At 38.6% G+C, this 19,226-nt stretch overlaps 1 protein-coding gene and 1 non-coding gene across 6 annotated transcripts in view; one reads left to right on the top strand and one right to left on the bottom strand.

Moving 5' to 3' along the window:
• Positions 1 to 19,226, bottom strand: part of CTNNA1 (catenin alpha 1) — a 346,126-nt gene that overhangs the window by 21,705 nt on the left and 305,195 nt on the right. For all 5 annotated transcript variants that reach the window (XM_024994302.2, XM_059888218.1, XM_024994299.2 and 2 more), the window contains 2 exon segments: positions 12,909 to 13,001; positions 20 to 176 (listed from right to left, as the gene is read on the bottom strand). In XM_024994302.2, coding sequence (XP_024850070.1) covers positions 20 to 176; positions 12,909 to 13,001 — 250 coding nt within the window.
• On the top strand, positions 3,629 to 3,701 carry TRNAY-GUA (transfer RNA tyrosine (anticodon GUA)). Its single transcript has one exon. It is a non-coding gene; the product is annotated as a tRNA-Tyr (tRNA).

The raw sequence follows: 19,226 nt of genomic DNA, 5'->3' as shown, positions 1-19,226 counted from the left end.
TGGGGAATCAGCTCATTACCTGAGACAGCCAAGAAGTCATCAATGGAAGTAATGTCATCAACAGCATCTGTGAGAACTCGGACTTGTTTTTCCCACTGTTCTTTAAAAAGATCCATGTTTTCTTGGGCCAGTTTACTCTGTGGTTTTGCTGCTAAAGCCAATGCAGCATTGATAACCTGCAAAGACATTAAAGTTCATTGTATGCTCTTTCAGAGTCAAGAAAATAAAATAAGCCAGACACTTTGGTCGGTGGAGTGGCTATGGTTTTGTCTCCTGTGCATTTCATGAGGACACACAATACCACATGCTCCACTTAAACAGTTACAACGATGGAAACAGAGAAGTATTAAACAAAAGGCTTTACATATGAATGGGAAGCAATTCATCAGAAATACAGTACTGGAAATACTGGAACTATGGGCAGTAACAAACACAAATTATCTCTAATCTCCCTACTCTGTGACAGCAACTCTTCACAATTTCTGACATTTATATTCCAGGCTTTTTCTCCTCACATACACATGTACATGTGCCAAGTCAAAAAATTCACAATTAGAATTATATGCTAATAAAACTGACTATCCTGCTTTGTTTAAATACTTCTCCATATCATTAAATGTATGTTAAAACATTAACTGTTTAGAGATGCACCTTATAGATGCACATCACTACTCCGACTGCAGGATGCCTATGTTTGTTCCAGTCACCCATCATTCTTAGTCTTGGGATGAACTTTGGCATTTTAGGCTCTTGGTACGTTCTCAAACTACATATGTGAAAAATGTTTTTCTGAGGCATACTGTACCTGACATACAACTTCAAAGAAAGTATAATATTTATTAAGTTTAAAAGTTATTTCTTCTAAAATAATAAGAAGTCACTTCTTTACAAAAAAATAAGAAGTCATTTCTTTACAAAAAAAACAACAGCTTTACTGAGATATAATTTATATGCCAAACAATTTACCCATTTAAACTGTAATATGCAAAGATTTTTAGTATATTCAGTTTTGTAACCATTCAGTTCAGTTCAGTCACTCAGTTGTGTCCAACTCTTTGCGACCCCATGAATCGCAGCACGCCAGGCCTCCCTGTCCATCACCAACTCCCGGAGTTCACTCAGACTCACGTCCATCGAGTCAATGATGCCAGCCAGCCATCTCATCCTCTTTCGTCCCCTTCTCCTCCTGCCCCCAATCCCTCCCAGCATCAGAGTCTTTTCCAATGAGTCAACTCTTCCCATGAGGTGGCCAAAGTACTGGAGTTTCAGCTTTAGCATCATTCCTTCCAAAGAAATCCCAGGGCTGATCTCCCTCAGAATGGACTGGTCGGATCTCCTTGCAGTCCAAGGGACTCTCAAGAGTCTTCTCCAACACCACAGTTCAAAAGCATCAATTCTTCGGCGCTTAGCTTTCTTCACAGTCCAACTCTCACATCCATACATGACCACAGGAAAAACCAGAGCCTTGACTAGATGAACTTTTGTTGGCCAAGTAATGTCTCTGCTTTTGAATATGCTATCTAGGTTGGTCATAACTTTCCTTCCAAGGAGTAAGCGTCTTTTAATTTCATGGCTGCAGTCACCATCTGCAGTGATTTGGAGCCCAGAAAAATAAAAGTCTGACACTGTTTCCACTGTTTCCCCATCTGTTTCCCACGAAGTGATGGGACTGGATGCCATGATCTTCGTTTTCTGAATGTTGAGCTTTAAGCCAACTTTTTCACTCTCCACTTCCACTTTCATCAAGAGGCTTTTGAGTTCCTCTTCACTTTCTGCCATAAGGGTGGTGTCATCAGCGTATCTAAGGTTATTGATATTTCTCCCGGCAATCTTGATTCCAGCTTGTGTTTCTTCCAGTCCAGTGTTTCTCATGATGTACTCTGCATAGAAGTTAAATAAGCTGGGTGACAATATACAGCCTTGACGTACTCCTTTTCCTATTTGGAACCAGTCTGCTGTTCCATGTCCAGTTCTAACTGTTGCTTCCTGACCTGCATATAGGTTTCTCAAGAGGCAGGTCAGGTGGTCTGGTATTCCCATTTCTTTCAGAATTTCCCACAGTTTACTGTGATCCACACAGTCAAAGGCTTTGGCATAGTCAATAAAGCAGAAATAGATGTTTTTCTGAAACTCTCTTGCTTTTTCCATGATCCAGCGGATGTTGGCAATTTGATCTCTGGTTCCTCTGCCTTTTCTAAAACCAACTTGAACATCAGGAAGTTCACGGTTCACATATTGCTGAAGCCTGGCTTGGAGAATTTTGAGCATTACTTTACTAGCGTGTGAGATGAGTGCAACTGTGCCGTAGTTTGAGCATTCTTTGGCATTGCCTTTCTTTGGGACTGGAATGAAAACTGACCTTTTCCAGTCCTACAGTCATTTTTAGAACACTTCTATCACTCCAACAAGAAACTCCATATCCACTAGCAGTCCCTCCCTATTTCTCCTAATCCTTTCTTCCAGCAACCACTAACTTAACTTTGTGATTTTTTAAATTTATGTATTTTGGTAAATTTTTATGAATTACCTATTCTGGACTTTTCCTATAAATGGAATCGTATTAATATGTATATTTTTGGAACTAGCTTCTTTCACTTAACATGTTTCCAAGGCTCATACACACTATAAAATGTATCAGTACTTCACCCTTTTTACTGACAAATAATATGCCATTATATGAATTTACCACATTTTCTTTATTCAATTATCAGCTACAGACATATGAATTCTATTTTTTGGTCATTATGAATAACGCTATGAATATTTACATATGTGTTTCATTTATTTCCACTGTTTTTTTATATGTAACTAGGAATGGAATTGCTGGGTCATATGGTTAACTTTATGAGGAACTGCCTATCTTCCAAAGCAGTTGAACCATTTTACATTTCCACCAGCATATATGAGAGTTTCAATTTCCTCATATCCTTAACACTTGTTTTCCCTTTCTCCCTATTCCATTTTTTAAATAACAGCCATCCCAGTGGGTGTGGAGTGATATTTCACTGTGGTTTTGATCTCCATTTCCCTGATGGCTCATGATATTGTCTGTTAACGTACTTATTGACCCCTAGTGTCTTTGGAGAAATACCTTTCAGATCCTTTGATATATTCACTGAATGAATAAATAATGAAAGTAGTTTGAAAAAGAGCTGAGAGAATCATTAGGAAGATCTCTAGGTACAGGTGCTTATGGGTTATTGGAAATAAATGTGTTCATAGTAATGCAACTTTGAAGGTAAGCAAGGACAGGGGAAACTGGTAGTGATGGAGTTGAGATCTGCGAGGTAGGACAGCAGCTATCACAGAGTCATTTGGGCATCGTACCTGAGAGCAGGAGTTTGGGATCATGTTTTTTCGGTGCTACAGAAACCGCATGTCTTCAGGTCATGTCTGTAATTCCCAATATATTGGAGGGGTATCCAAGAGTGAGGCTATCAAATTACCCCTCAAAGACTGTAATCAAAAAACTAAAGAAGAATCAGACCCACTTGACTGGTATAACTAATTCCTCTTTCCTCCCAGCTAACTGGAAGGGATAAATTATCAAAACTATCAATTATAGATTGTAGGTTTTGAAGACTAGGCCAACCCAGTTACTATTAATAGCCCACTACTTTCAAAAGCTTCCCTGGTGGCTCAGAGGTTAAAGCGTCTGCCTGTAATGCAGGAGACCTGGGTTCGATCCCTGGGTCAGGAAGATCCCCTGGCGAAGGAAATGGCAACCCACTCCAGTATTCTTGCCTGGAGAATCCCATGGATGGAGGAGCCTGGTGGGCTACAGTCCACGGGGTCGCAAAGAGTTGGACATGACTGAACAACTTAACTTTCACTAACTTTCACTTTCAAAAGTGAATGGGTTTGGACAATAAATTACTTGTCAAAAGTATCCTAGCTTTCCCATGTGTTACACCATGGTCTCCCCTATTTTCATCATTTCCAGCCTTGTTCTTTGACCTCTTTTCCTTCTTCCCTTTGTTTCCCACTGGGTGATTCAAGATTGTGGACTACTCTTCATTAATTAACTCATTAATTCACTAATGTTATCAATGACTCAGAGTGGAGCTAGACCTTGTAAGAATACCTGGCTGAAGAAAATGTTTCTTAAGAGGGCCAAGTAAACACCAGCAGGGAATTAATTATATGTTTTAAATACTAAGATAATTTTCCCTTACAAAGAGAAAATTGCTCCCTTTGTTCTGTAATCTTTTCTCATACAGTATAATGGAGGAAAAGCACCTTGTCTAAGGTGAACTTTCTTGTTTTGATTACAAAACTGTGGGACATAATAAATTAAATACTATTTTCTGATGTATTGGGACTAGCTGCTAAGTCACTTCAGTCGTGTCCGACTCTGTGCGACCCCATAGATGGCAGCCCACCAGGCTCCCCCGTCCCTGGGATTCTCCAGGCAAGAACACTGGACTGGGTTGCCATTTCCTTCTCCAATGCATGAAAGTGAAAAGTGAAAGTGAAGTTGCTCAGTCGTGTCCAACTCTTAGCGACCCCATGGACTGCAGCCTACCAGGTTCCTCTCTCCATGGGATTTCTCCAGGCAAGAGTCCTGGAGTGGGGTGCCATTGCCTTCTCTGGTATTGGGACTAGAAAGATACTTAAAATAATACTTTGAATAATCATCCAACATGACACTTATTAGGGAAAACTCTAGAATCATTTACTTTAAAAAAGTCAAGATGTTATTGACCGAATACCTATTGTCATCATTACTTAATTAATGGTCTTTCTAGCTAATGAAATAAAGTGGGAAATGGAAATAAGAAAAGGCTGTTTAGAAAGTAGACAATAAAATTACTTTTCAATGTAGAACATCTTTGTTTATCTAGAAAACTGAAGTAAGTCAACTGAAAAACCTCTTAGAATTAATAAGAGTTCATTAAGGTAGCTAGAGACAATGTAAATATATAAAAATGAGTAACATTTCTATATACCAGAAAACAGGACATAAAATGAAGGGAGTATCAGCTCTTTATGAAAACAATAGGAAATATGTGAATCTGTAAAGAAACCTAAAGGACCGAGATATCAAAAGTAACTTTTTCCGAATACATTATAAAAAAAAAACTTGAATAAACAGAAACACAGTCCATGTTTAGGAGTAGGGGGACTGACCTATTTATTCACCAATTAATCTGGAATAGTTAATGGCTGAGAGCAGCAAATATATACATGGGATAGAGATCAGGAGGAATGAAGAGTTAAAATGTAATACAAAGCTAAAGTAATTGAAAAGAAAAATCTAAAAACACACCCTATCATAAAGCAGAAGTCAATATATGACAAAAGAGACATCACAAATCAGTGATGGGGGATGGTCCATTTTTACATTTGATGGGCTATTTGCAAAAAAAATAGTCAATGTCTGAACTTCATACTTATATTTATGTGCAAAATAAGATTGTTCCCAAATAGATAATGAGTTAGATTTAACATGATATGGCTAAAAGAATGTGTTTAATTATGCACTTACTGAACAAATAAATATTTCTTATGTTTTAGAATAGTTAAGGTTCCATGCTTCCACTGCAGAGGGCACAGATCTGATCCCTGGTCAGGGACTAAGATCCCACATGCTGTGTACCAACCCTGGCCCCACCAAAAAAAAAAGAAAATTCTCTGCTTACATTTGTATTTAAGTATACATGACAGATGAAGTATATAATGTCTGACAAATCAGTAAGGAGAACGTTAAAATACTGGTATAAAATGGAGGTAAGACATGAACAGCCCACCTAAAGTGACCTAGTTAAGAAACAACAAGAGGGAAATATTTACTCTCACTTCTAAATTAATGTGACTCACTATCCTTGCTCATTATATTTGCAAAGAGCCACAAACTAGGCACTACCACCACATATCAATGGCAACTTTTTAAATGCTACTGTAGGCTAAGACCTCCAGTACAACACTGAACAGGACATTCTTGTCTGGTTCTGATCCTAGGGGGAAGTACTCAAGCATTTCATGATTGAGTATGATGCTATCATGCTGAGGAAATTTTCTTCTACTCCTAGTTTACAAAGTGTCTTTAATCAGGTCTGGATGTTAGATTCTGTCAAACAGTTTTCCTGTTTCATTCCCACTATTCTGGTTACTTCTTCTGTGTCTCTTTTGCTGTCATCTTCTTCCACTAATGCCGGAGTTCCAAGGCTTGATCCTATGCTGTTCTATACTTCTCCCACCTGTGAGCAATTTCTAGTTTCATGATTTTACATACCACCCATCTGCCAACTACTCCCACATCTCCATCCCAGACCACTCATTCTAGCCCCCACCTCATTTCCTAACCATTTCCTACCCAGCGCTCTACTCAGATGTCTCAAAATAAACATGTCCAAAATAAAACTCATGATTTCCTGCTCCCAACCATGTTGAATGCATCTCACTTTAAAATACCTATCACTCAACTTCAAGAGGACTCACAGTGTTGGGGACAGCAAGAGAACTAGATTTCCTTAGTCCAATCAGTATCTTCCTCTCCTCCAGTCTGGACTCTAAAAGAGTAATCATTCCATATCTTCTCCTCAAACCTGTCACACTTCTGAGAGCATCATCACTCTCAGCTTATAGCTCTGCTTCCTATTTAAATGAAAAGATGAATACAATCAAAAAAGAATGTCTGCGAATCTTATCACTGCATCTACCCATTTACCTGCATTTATGCCACATGCTCTGTCTTACATCTTTTTAACTGTGAATGTTCCTATCTATGCTCCCATCTCAGAACAGTCTTGCCACTTATCCACAGGATCTCACTTCCTTTCCTCTACTGTAGGACAATATCCTAGTAATTCTCTCCGCTTTAGTCTTTATTATCTATATTTCCCTTCTACTGGATTATTTCCATCAGCTGAACGTTAAAAAAAGCCCCCAACTAAAAATAAAAAGTCACTCTCAACTCCATATGTACTACATGCTACCACGCCATGTCTCCATTATCCTTACATTTAATTTGAAAGAGCTATCAACTTGCTGTATTCATCTCTTTTCTCTTGAATCCACTCTAGTGGAGCTCCTAAATTCTACCTAAACTTCTTTGTCCAAGATCATCTATGATCTTTATATGTTGCTCAATCCAAGGATCAATTATCAGGTCACATTCTATAACCATCTGACATGAATAATGACTCTTTCCTAGGAACATTTTCCCCGCTTGTCTTCCCAGATAGAGTGAGCTTCTGGTGCTCTTCTGGTCAATAATACTTCCTGAATCTCCTTTGCTGGATACTGCTCACCTCCCCAAACTCTAAATATCAGGGAACCCCAGTTTTATTTCCAGACCTTTTTATTCTGGGGTTACGCATTCCATTGGTGAACTTATCAAGCCTCATGTCTTTAAGCACCACGTGTGTGTTAAAGAATCCCACATTTATACATTTTGTCCAGACCTCTTCCCTAAACTTGACTTTATTGCGTGCATGTCTAACAGGCACCACAAAATTAAATGATAGCTCCGTCTTTCTGGTTACTAGGATCAAAACCTGTAATTTTTCCTGATTCTTCTCTCTCCTCACTTCACTAAACCTTCAGTAAATTCCACCTTCAAAATATATTTGGACTCTATAACCAGTGCTTACCACTTCCACTGTACTCTTGCCTCTGTTTCGGTCTCCTATGCTGCTGTAACACATCATCACAAAACTAGTTGTGCTTAAAACAACACAAATGTGTTATCTTACAGCTCTGAAGGGCAGAAGTCTAAAGTGGGTCCTACAGAGCTAAAATCAAAGTGTTAGCAGAACGTTCATTCCAGAGGCTCTAGGGGAAAATCCAGTCCTGGTCTTTCCTAGTCTTTAGAGGTTACCCACTCGCCTTGGCTTGTGGCCAGTTCACTCCAACTCCTGCTTCCATGATCACATCTCCTTCTCTGATGCCACCACCACTGCTTTCCTCATATAAGGACCCTTGAGATTATATTAGGGACCTTCTGGATAATCTAGGTTAATTTAACCATTTTAAGATCCTTAGTTTATTTACCTCTGCCAAGTCCCTTCTGCCATACAAGGCAATATATTCACAGGTTTTAGTAATTAGGATATTGGGGGTGGGGACAGCACATTATTCTGCTTACCACAGCTTCCTAGGGGGTCTCTCTAACTTTCCTCACAGAAGTCAGAGAGACCTTGGTAAAATCAAAGTTAGATCATGTCAATTCTCTACTCAAAACCCGTCAATGGCTTCCCATGTGACTCAAAGCAAAAAAACCAAATGCTTTACCATGGCCATATAAAAGGCTCTATACCATTCACACTTCTGTTAGATATTTCACCCTTCTTCCTCAAATTCTATTTGCTGTTCCCTCTTCCTGGACTGCTCCCCTCTCAGACACTGTCCCTGGCTTGGTCTATCATCTCCTTTCTGGTCTTTGCTTCTACATCACTCTCTCAGTGAGGTCTTTATTGATCATCCCAATCACACAATTTAACATCCACACCAACATTGTGTATGTGTGTCTATGCTTAGTCCTGTCCAAGTCTCTGTGACTCCATGGACTGTAGCTCCTGCCAGGCTCCTCTGTCCATGGGCCTTCCCAAGCAAGAATATTGGAGTAGATTGTCATTTCCTACTCCAGGGGATCTTCTCCACCCTGGGATTGAACCCAATCCTTGTGTCTCCTGCACTGGCAGGCAGATTCTTTACCACTGAGCAATCTGAGAAGCTACACACCAACATTACAAGTTACATTAGAAGAGAAGGTCTCAAATCAATGATTTAAAAGCTTCTAACTTAAGAAACTAGAAAAAGGGGGAAATAAACCCAAAGCAAGCAGAAGGAAAAAAAATAGAGTAGCAATTGATAAAATACAAATTATCAAAAGTCAGTCAAGAATAAACAGCTAATGGTTAAACAAGTAATCTGAATATCATTATATCTATTAAAGAAATACTTTATTGTTTAAATAATAGTTTAAACAATTTAGTTTAAAATCTTCCCATATAGAAAATTCCAGGCAAGACGGCTTCATTGATAAATTCTCCCCAAACATTTAAAGAACTAATACCAATTATATAGACTTTTCAAGAAAATGGAAGAGGGAAACCTTTTACGGTATGGAAAACAGACTTTACAACAAAACAAAACAACAGACGAGTATCAATATACAAGGCTTACAAGGAGACTAGAGTGTTTCTGGGGCCCTGTTACCTACAGACCTCCATGGGAGGGGGTTAAGGGAGGAAAGAGACACAGAAAATGCTGTGAGAAAACTTTTAGTCAGAAGCATCTCCTTTGAGCTCTTCTGTGCAACTGCTGTGTAAAAATGTTAGAGAAAATCAGAAGCGGAATAACATATGAATGAGAGCTTGATGCCACAGGCTTCCCTGGCTGGTATGCTTTAGCTCATTAAAGAGCTATATATTTTCTCATTAACTATTCAAACCAGGCCTGTCTGAGTTTATGCTTATTTGATAGGGACTGAACAACAATAAATGCTTATCAAGCCTGTTAGCCACAAAAATGATCAGAATTTCCATAGCACAACGGGAGAAGCAATAATATGAAAGATAAATCTAAGTAGGCAGAAGAAAAAAAAATAACATTTCTTCTTTCTCAATTCAGTTAGTGAGAAATCCACCCCTCCCCCCAAAAAAAGGACCAAAAAATGTAGATAAAGCAGCAGCTTCAAAGACTTGATTCACCCTTGCTTAAATTTCCAAGAAAGGCCATGCATTAAACCCAGCCATATGAAATATTAAACTGCCAGATTTGTATTAACTTAAATGTACAATGCTCATTCTTGCATAATGAACTATGAAAAATAAAATATTAAGTCAGATCATCTCCAAAATGCCATTCTCCGATTTTAAAGACTCAATTGCCAAAAACCTGCTGTTGGCAGGGTTTTTCCACTTTGTTTTGACCAGCATTGGATGAACTGAAAAATGAAAATCTTTTAAGCAGCTACCAAGGAATAAGACTTGAGCACACCATGAGGAGATGATGTGGGGAATCAGGTCCTTTTCCAGAACAGTTTGATTTTTTTTTCCCCTGATAAGAGCATGTGAGATTGGTGCTATCTGCTCAGATGGAGGTAGGTCCCTGTTCTGGAGAACAGAGTGAGATACTGCAGACACAAAGCAGAAGGCAATGCAGAGAGTGCTGACCTACTTTCTTCCCTACTCATGACAACAGTAAATCACCAAAAAATGGGGTGCTTTTCTCCCCCAAGCAACAAAATAAATCCACCTTCAGGTTACTTCGTCTGAACTCAACTTTAATACCACAAACATTTGGAGTTAAAATTGCTTTACTCCTAAAAAGTTAGTACTTTAGAACAGAATTTCCCATTTCCAAAAGTGAACAGAAAGATGGGGAAGAAAGGTTTCTACAGGTTCCATCTGTCATCTCTCCCCTCCAGAAAGGAACAATAAGGTCTAGGAGCCAACTCCACACTGTGGGTGGGGGTCACAGGAAAGCCCCCAACAGAGGGGCCAGGGCTGCCTGAATACAGCAGTGTGGGTACAGCTACTGTACAGCTACTGACATAAAAAGAGACTGGAAAAACCCAACACACAGTCTATACTGTGAATGGATGCTGACAGTAGCCTCAAAGAAACATATACTTTAATATTGTCTACATGCTACAGCGTATTAAACACCATGTTAAACTACTGGTGAATTAACTAACTAGTTTATTCAAGTTGATTAGCTTGCCTAGGCTTTATCAAACAAGCCAGTGATGCCTGACATCACTGCCCATACCAGGCTGAAGAGAGGGACAGCCATTAGCCACCTTAAAGGAGAGGTCCTTCGAGTATGAAACACATGGGCCAGGGTAGGTGAGATGCAGCTCCTAGAAATTTGCTTTATCCTCCTCAAAGAATTTCAAAATGTTAGTTACCAATCCTTTAAAATTGGAACTTACCAAAAAATCTGAATTGTTGACTTCTCTTTACAAATAATGAAAGAATCTAGCAATAATAGGCTGGAATGAAGTCACAGTTACCTCATTTAGAAATGGCACCTACTATCCAGTTTGTCATTACCATGCCCGCAATGTCTGCTGTATTTGTTGTTATTGAATCTGCCTAGCCCTATTTGCAAGCCAGGGTAGGATGGAGCCTGGGAAGGAATCTGGGAGAACAATCACAACAAGTAACACCTTTTTATCAAGGACATATACCAAATGGCAACTAATGGCACTCCAGTACTCTTGCCTGACAAATTCCATGGATGAAGGAACCTGGTAGGGTACAGTCCATGGGGTCGCAAAGAGTCGGACACAACTGAGTGAATTCACTTTCTTTTCTTTCTATACCTAATCCTAGGAATCATCCAGGTATTGTCCTGGGGTCTGCTCTAGTAGGAGAAATGAACTACAGAAGAGAGGGAGAAAGGTTGCCTCAGAAAGCACCTAGAGCCTGGGCAACAAGCCCGAGCCAAACGTGACTTATGCACACCAGCACTCCCATTAGAATCTACTAGACTCTCTTTTTCAAGGCTTTAATATCATTTATATAAATACTCTTAGTAGGTGTGATCAGCGTATGTTACCATCTGTTTCAGCCGATATGTGAAAGCATTGTCGCTTTTCAAGCATTTCAAAATCAAATGGAGAAGCAAAGGCATTAAAAATAAAGCACTGATAGGGTAATAAGGCAAGCCTGAGAAAAGAATGCCAAATCTTTAAAACCTGCTCTAAATTTATTTCATACAACTTGTTCATCCATGAACTTTCTGGACGTGATTAAATTTACTGTGCTTATTATCTGTATAGCTACTGACTGGCCAGTAACAGACTTAATGACTGGGTTAAAGCTGAAGAAACACTGATCAGATCATGTGGATCCACAGCTGACCCAACACACTAACACCCAGAGGAAGCAACTTTCATTTGCAAACTAACCCACATGGTTGAGAATGAGAACAAAGGCTCTAATTAACCTGCGTACCAGTCAGGATCCCAGATTAATCACCAGTCTTTACTTATTTTGGTCAGGAATCATGCATATGAAAGAGCCAAAGTAATGTTTATGGTGTATCTTAAAGCTGGTGGCAGGCATAACACGGAAACTTCATTCCTGTGATCTCTTATACTCCAGTTCCCTTGATTTATTCCTCTTTATTTGTGGTCAATGTCATCTGGCAGGACATTTAGAAAGAGGTTTAGGGTATGTCCATGACCATTCTCTGCCTCAGAAACTGGAGAAGCAACCTCTTCACCAAAACAGCACTGACACTACTCAGAAACCCCTATGAGGGGCACGGAGTATCAAGCCACACAAACACGATCAGCACACTTCACGGCAGAGAGCAGCTCATCTAACATTTAACAAAACAAGCATTCTTCTGCGTGCTTCAGTGTCTTTCTAAAGCCCCAGATGCTTAACCTAGCCTAATCACCAGCCTTACAATATGCCATTGGAAATGGAGAAAAGTTCTCAAGTTTTACCAGTAGCAGGCTGAAATACGTTATTAATATCTGTATCATAAGGGTACTTCAGGACACAGCAGATTAAGGCTTCCAGTTCTTGAACCTCATGCCCTCTAACAAGATCCAAACACTGGGCATAAAGATGGAGTGTGGGTGGGCAGCAGTTATCCTTTCAGGCTCATGGGGTAACAATCCTGATGCCAGGACTACCACATGTTGCAGATGGCCCTCCCTTAGAAAGGCCCTTAGCAATGGCCACTGCCTGCCCTCCATTTGCCAGCAGTGAAAAAGGCTATACATTTCAAATGAAGGGTAAGGAGACAGTAACGCATGACGCTTAAGCAAATATCACTGGAAGTTAAACATACATTTCTCTACATGGACTGTGGATCAGTATTTTGTCCTCAAGGCTTCTATCTAAGATCCTAAAAATGAAACTAATAAAATAAAATTCATTTCCACTTTAATAACCCAAATCCAATTGGTGATAGCTTAAACACTGCTGGTTGTACTTTACCTGAGGACAGAGGGCTTCTAGCTGGCTTGCAGACATTCGAACAAGCTTTACACCTTCTTCATTGTTGGAGATGGAACAGGCCAAGTTGGCCACCTAGAAGAAAAGATAAAAAAGGTCTTTGAAGATTTTTCTCTTTTGACTGCAAAGGAAAACAAATGTACATCTACCCCATCCCTGACCTTTAGAGAACAAATGAAAAAAGCACCAAAGGTGTTTTATTTCTCACAGACTGATTACCTGCTTATGAGGACAAATTTTTTAGCTCTGTGCTAAGGAAATTAAACAGACTCCTAACACATGTCACATTGTTGGTGGCAGAACCCTGAAAGATCCTAGGGCTTATAACTCATCAGATGTACATGGGCTCTAACCTGCCTGAACAGTAACCTCAGAACAAGGGTCTGCTGGTGTGGGCAGTGATGTGAGGAAAGCTAAGGAACCGAGGCACTAAAGAATCACTGGTACCCTCAACTACAATAAAAATGTATTTTGCAGCTATTCCTGAAAGAAGGAAATCGAAATTCTAAGTTGCTATTCTCATTTGACAGGTGAATGGATACTTAAAAGTCAAGATGAGTTTTATTTGAACGCAAGGCTATTTTTCAAATAAAAAAGAATAGCATTAACACATTGAGATGGAGGTAAGGCCATCCTCATAAGAAATGGGAAAAGAAACAGAGATGATATCCCATAGATAAGAACAAAACTGTCCTTCAACTGGTTTCTTCAAAGCACTGACAGCTGGACTCTTTCCTGAATGATGCTACTTCATTTGAACTAAAATCTTTACCTTCCCATCCAACTGCCTCAATGACACTACTCGTGTAGCCAGAGACAATCTTTCCAAGTTGTGTCATATTTCTTCTGCTGAAGCTCTGGCTGTGCTGAGAATGTTGCTCTGTAGTGGCTGCTAGTGCCATGATCACTTATCCACATTTCTAAATAAACAGGTTTGCCAATTCTGTTAGCAATACCAAGGACCAACTGAATACATGGTGCTAAGAGATACCTTCTCCCCAGTTGCAAACTGAGTTATGAATGATAGACGCATAGGCAGTTGAGTATCAGAAGCACACTCTGAAAACTTAAAATGCCAGAGTAAACAAGGGCAATTGCAATAATCTTTGATTTTCACTGCTTTACCCAAGTTAAACACATAAAGACACAAGAAAAATTATATACCATTACTGTTGTTTGCAGTGTTACAGTTAGGGATTATAAGCTTTCTGTAAGACTGCTAACTATCGTAACTAGAATCCTGCAATGCTTAATCATAAGGAGAAACAAAAGAACATGCAATTTAAACACAAAAATGTATGGAAAAAGAAAATTAAGTCAGATTTTAATGTGTAGGGGCCTTCAAAATCACATACAGAAGTAACATTTACACTCCCTAAAGGTTCCAACTCCACTTTCCAGTGTCAAGTGAACCTGAGCAAAGAGGCACTTCTATTCATGATGACAAGCTACAGAGCTGATTGTTGATTTCTATTTCTTTGCTTTAAAGTGCTGCAAAACATGACATAAAACTTTTACAAACATTATTCCTCAAATATACATTTTATGGTGCTCTACTGAAGGAGAAAGCTTTAATTAGAAGTGTTTATGAAACCATAGCTTCTATTGCTTCACTGCCTTAAGAAGGCATTTTGAAACCAAATAAGAAAGCATTTTGAAACCAAATATAAAATTGGAGGCTGATGACTGAATTAGCAATTTGGGACTAACAAAGACGCCTGGTCCCGCCCCATGCCCAACATTTTAATTTTAGGGGGCCAGTCAAATGTTAGATTCAGGAAGGTCTGTCACTGTTTCTGCCTTCAACTCTCTGGCCACCACACAATTTCACATTCTCCCAATTTTATAAATCTGTAAAACTCAGAAAAAAATATTTAAGTTAAGAAACAAATTGAATTCTGTACACCATCATTCCTGTTTTCTGACACAAATCCTAACAAAACAAAAGTTATGGAAGACTTATTCTTTATTTTAAAACATTAAAGTGTTTCTGATGTACTGTTGAAGCAGTAATGTTCTACAAGAGTACACTGCCTGTTTCAGGAGGCTACCCCGCCTGCCCTGGAAGGAGGAAGCGGGCGCCTGTCACTGACAGTCTTCTCCAGATGAATGAGCTTCAATTCACCCTCCAGGGACAGGGCTACTCACTTCTTACCATGGCAAATGTGCAAATGCAACATCTCAACCACAGCTCTCTTAGAAGCTAAATTCATATACTAGCGCCAGGCTTGACTGCCATGAAAGCTGGGTATAAGGGAAGGGGCTTCCTAAATAATCTCTTTGTGGGGCTCTAGAAATTTGGATAGCAGCTAACTAGACTGAAGAAGTTTCTAAAATCTGAATTAAAAACACTCAAAGCAGCTGACTTCCATAGAGAACCTAACAGAGCTGAAACTTTGGAGAGTGATGAGTCTCTAATTTGCTTTGGGAATAAATTGTCTTATCTTTGCAACCACAGTAACTTCATGTATTAATAATTTAAATGTCTTTGATTCCCACTAATCTAAGAGGTAGGCTAAGATTGACACTATGACTCCCACCTTTGAAATTGTGACACTGCTTCTGCACCACCTCTGCCTATTCCATTTAAGTGTGGACCTTGTAGACAAGCACAACATTTCAGAAAACATTCAACTACCCAAAAAAACAGCCCTGGGCTTTTGCTGGGTTTAGTAATAATCTGTGCTGTGTGGAAAAAAACTGTCACAGCCAGGCTGTGTAAAATCAACAAATATGACATCTGTACATGACAGAAAAGACAACTTTTCAGACACTGAGGAAAGCTCCAGAACTTCTTTATTAAATACAAGTTATTAAGCAAAGTTATAAGGCAGAAAAACTATATAATTATGACAAATTTTCCTGTTATACATGTGTTGGTGACTTTAAATAAATTTAAAATTTAAGTCAAACACAAGTTGCTTCCCACTGCCCCTTAAACTGGAACCTTTACAGGAAGAAAAGAAGAGATTTCTTTTTGTTCTTAGTAATAAATTAATGACCTACTCTCATAGTAGTCTATACCTGTTGTGGAGGTGAAACAAGTAAGAAGAACTGTGAAACAGGAAGCTTTTATGTCTAAGTAATGACCCCACAACCTGAGTAGCAAGCCATAAAGTTGAAGCTCAAAACCTCTATCACTTGCTACATGGTTTTAGGTCAAGCTACCACCTGAGATTTCTTTAAAAATGGTTAAGCTATCTGTACTCTCAAAAAAAATCCAAAGTAATAATAAAATCAACTTTTCTAAACTTGTCAATATAGGAAGACAGAAGTTCCAATTGCACATCACATAAATATCAGAACCACACAAGAAATTTTTAACAATCATTTCCAAACCCACAGAAGAAATGATGATGGAACAGAGATTAAGCTTCTAACTTTCCATTTTCCAGGAAAGGGTCTTCTGACAGTCTTATTAGGAGGAATAAGATAGCTTACCCAAAAGTGAAGCACACAGGGGTGACAGAAAAGTTCCAAACTGGACTATGATGATGACTGCATAATTACAGTTACATAAATTTAGTAAAAACAACTGAATTGTACACTTTAAATGGGTGAATTTTATGGTCTGTAAATTATACCTCAATCATGTATTAGTATCTGTAAGCAACTGGCAGAAGTAAATATCAATGGAAATTTTTGGTGATGGAAGGTAATCTAAACCAGGCATCAAAGAACTCCCACATGTGAATACCAGAATGTGAACCCACCAAACTCAGCTGGTAAAGAATCCGCCTGCAACGAGGGACACCTGGGTTCAATCCCTGGGTTGGGAAGATCCCCTGGAGAAGGGAAACGCTACCCACTGCCGTATTCTCGTCTGGAGAATTCCACAGACTGTATAGTCCACGGAGTGGGAAAGAGTCAGACACGACTAAACAACTTTTACTTTCACTTTCATACAAGGAACTGGGATCTTGGGCAAAAGTCAGCAAAAGAACTGTGTAATCAGATCTATGACTGCAAATAATCAAATGATCAAAAGTGGAGTATTAAAAAATGTTTTTTTACATTAATGGAAATAACAAAGTATACAAAATATAGAAAAGAAAAAACACACTCAAAAATAACTAGGCAGATTTGAGAAGGATCAAAATAGAATTTCAAGAGAAAAGTAATAATGACTACCATTTCTAGAAATTTAAAATAATACTGACAAGACACTGCTGAAAAGAGAATTATTAATCTGGAAGGTCAAACTGAAGAAATTATTCAGGAAAACTAAGGCATTTTCATGACACGGAATCCATAAATTAAGAGACATGCAAGATAAATTGAGACTGTCTACTATTCAACTTTGAGGATTTCAGGAGGGAATACAGGGAGAATGGGGAAGAGGCCATACTCAAAGAGGTAGGTGAGGATGAAACAATTTTTAGATTTGGGAAGACAGATTTCTAAGCAGAGTAAATAAAAAAGAAATCTACACTCTGATACACTGAAGTAAAGCTTTAGAACAAAGCCAAGATGATTTTAAAAACAGCCAGAAAGTAAAAACAAATTATCTACAAAGAAAGCTCAGTGAGACTTCCTGTTGCTTTCTGAACAGCAACAATGGAAGCCAGAGAAAGGGTAATATCATCATCAAATCCCTGAAGAGGATAGTGAGGCGGAAATCCTCCTACGATTATATGTCCAATAAACTACTGTATTTTTTCAAGAATTAAGGCAAAATAAAAAATGAAGTCAAAACAAAACCAAAAACAATCTCAGAGCACTTATTCCAGACAGATCTTTCCTGCCTCAACTAAAGGCGTTTCATACAAAGATGCTTCAGGGAAAAGGAAACAATCCCATAAGGTTTAATGTCCAAGAAGAAATGAGAAGCAATGAAAATAGGGTATCGAGTAAAATTTATACAAAGTTGAAATAAGTTATTAAAGAAACACCAATGGTGTCTAACTCATGGGGCTAAAAATTAGAGAAATGAAATACTGTACAAGAATATTTAAGTTAGAGAATAACTAAAGTTAAAGCATTCTAAGATTCTCATATTGTTTCAGAAGGAGAAAAAGATACTCACTAACCTCAACCTCTGAGTTAAACATACATGTTTAAAAATATCTGGAGTTGCTACTAGTAAACAGAGTGTATGATTTCCAAACAAGAAGAGGGGGTGAAAAAATAGGAAGAAGTGGGAGGACTCAACCAATCCCAAAGAGAAAAACAGAGTCAGAAATAGAGGAGGGATTGAAAGCAGTGGGTTAAAAGGAAAGAGAGAATAAAAACGCAGTGGTAAGAATGAATCCACATGTCATGCCACACTTCAGTGAACAAAAGTAATCAACAACAACAACAACAAAAACCCCTGCTAACCTGACTAACAGTAACTAAACTTACGCTATTTACAGGACACATTTAAAGCACAAAGAAACAGAAGGGTTGAACATTATTTTAAAAAAGAAAGCAAACTACACTGGTGTGATCGGGAGAAAGCACTGGACTCACAGCCCCTTAGTTCCCCTAATATTTTCATAGGGAGGCTGAAGGACAAGTGCTGGGTTAGCCCCTCAACAAATAACAGATGTCTGGACTCAACTTGGCGTCAACTGAATGTTATGACCTTGCCTTTTTAAAGAGAATGTACAAGGGGGGAAGAAAATGCATGGTACCTGCCACTACATTTATTACTAAAATACTGAGGGCCCTATCTATTAACTCATTCACTGTTCCTTATGTGAAAGTGCCACATTAGGAATTTTTTTTACTTTTTTACAATAGGCTTATTTCCCATGAAAAAGTGGGTATACTTCCTCCATTCTAAAGACAAAAACTAGACAACCAATTGTGTTTCTTCCTTTCCTCCATGCTACCAGGAAGTGCAATGCCACAATGAAACACAAGCATGGCAATTATAGTTCAGATGAGAAGTGTATGACTTCTCATCTGCATCATGATTTTCAACATCTGCCTTATCTTATGTTTTTGTTCAAAATGAGCCATACCAAATCAAATTTTAAGAGGCGGCAGGATATAAATATAAGGATCTCCGGTAACAGGATTAGAACTTGAATTTACTAAAACATCATAAACTATTTTAGACAGTTTTGTTATTTGATACTTTTAAAAAGCTTTTTTTTTTCATGTATAGATAACCACTCAGATGAAACTGTCATCATTTCCATTTACGTGTTACTATATGGACCACTTGAACAAGTTCCCTATTTCTGTCTAACCTCCTGAATAATCAGTAAGTAAAGCTAAGAATGGTGCCTGCCTAAACACTAGTCCATCAACTCTACTGGTGAGGCAACAGGATTATACTCTTTTCTGAAGCAGAGTGATTCCTTCTCATTC

The sequence above is a fragment of the Bos taurus genome, chromosome 7, assembly GCF_002263795.3.
Source record: "Bos taurus isolate L1 Dominette 01449 registration number 42190680 breed Hereford chromosome 7, ARS-UCD2.0, whole genome shotgun sequence".
NCBI lineage: Eukaryota > Metazoa > Chordata > Mammalia > Artiodactyla > Bovidae > Bos > Bos taurus.
Note: the sequence above shows the minus strand (reverse complement) of the source record. Positions and strands in the feature narration are given on the sequence as shown.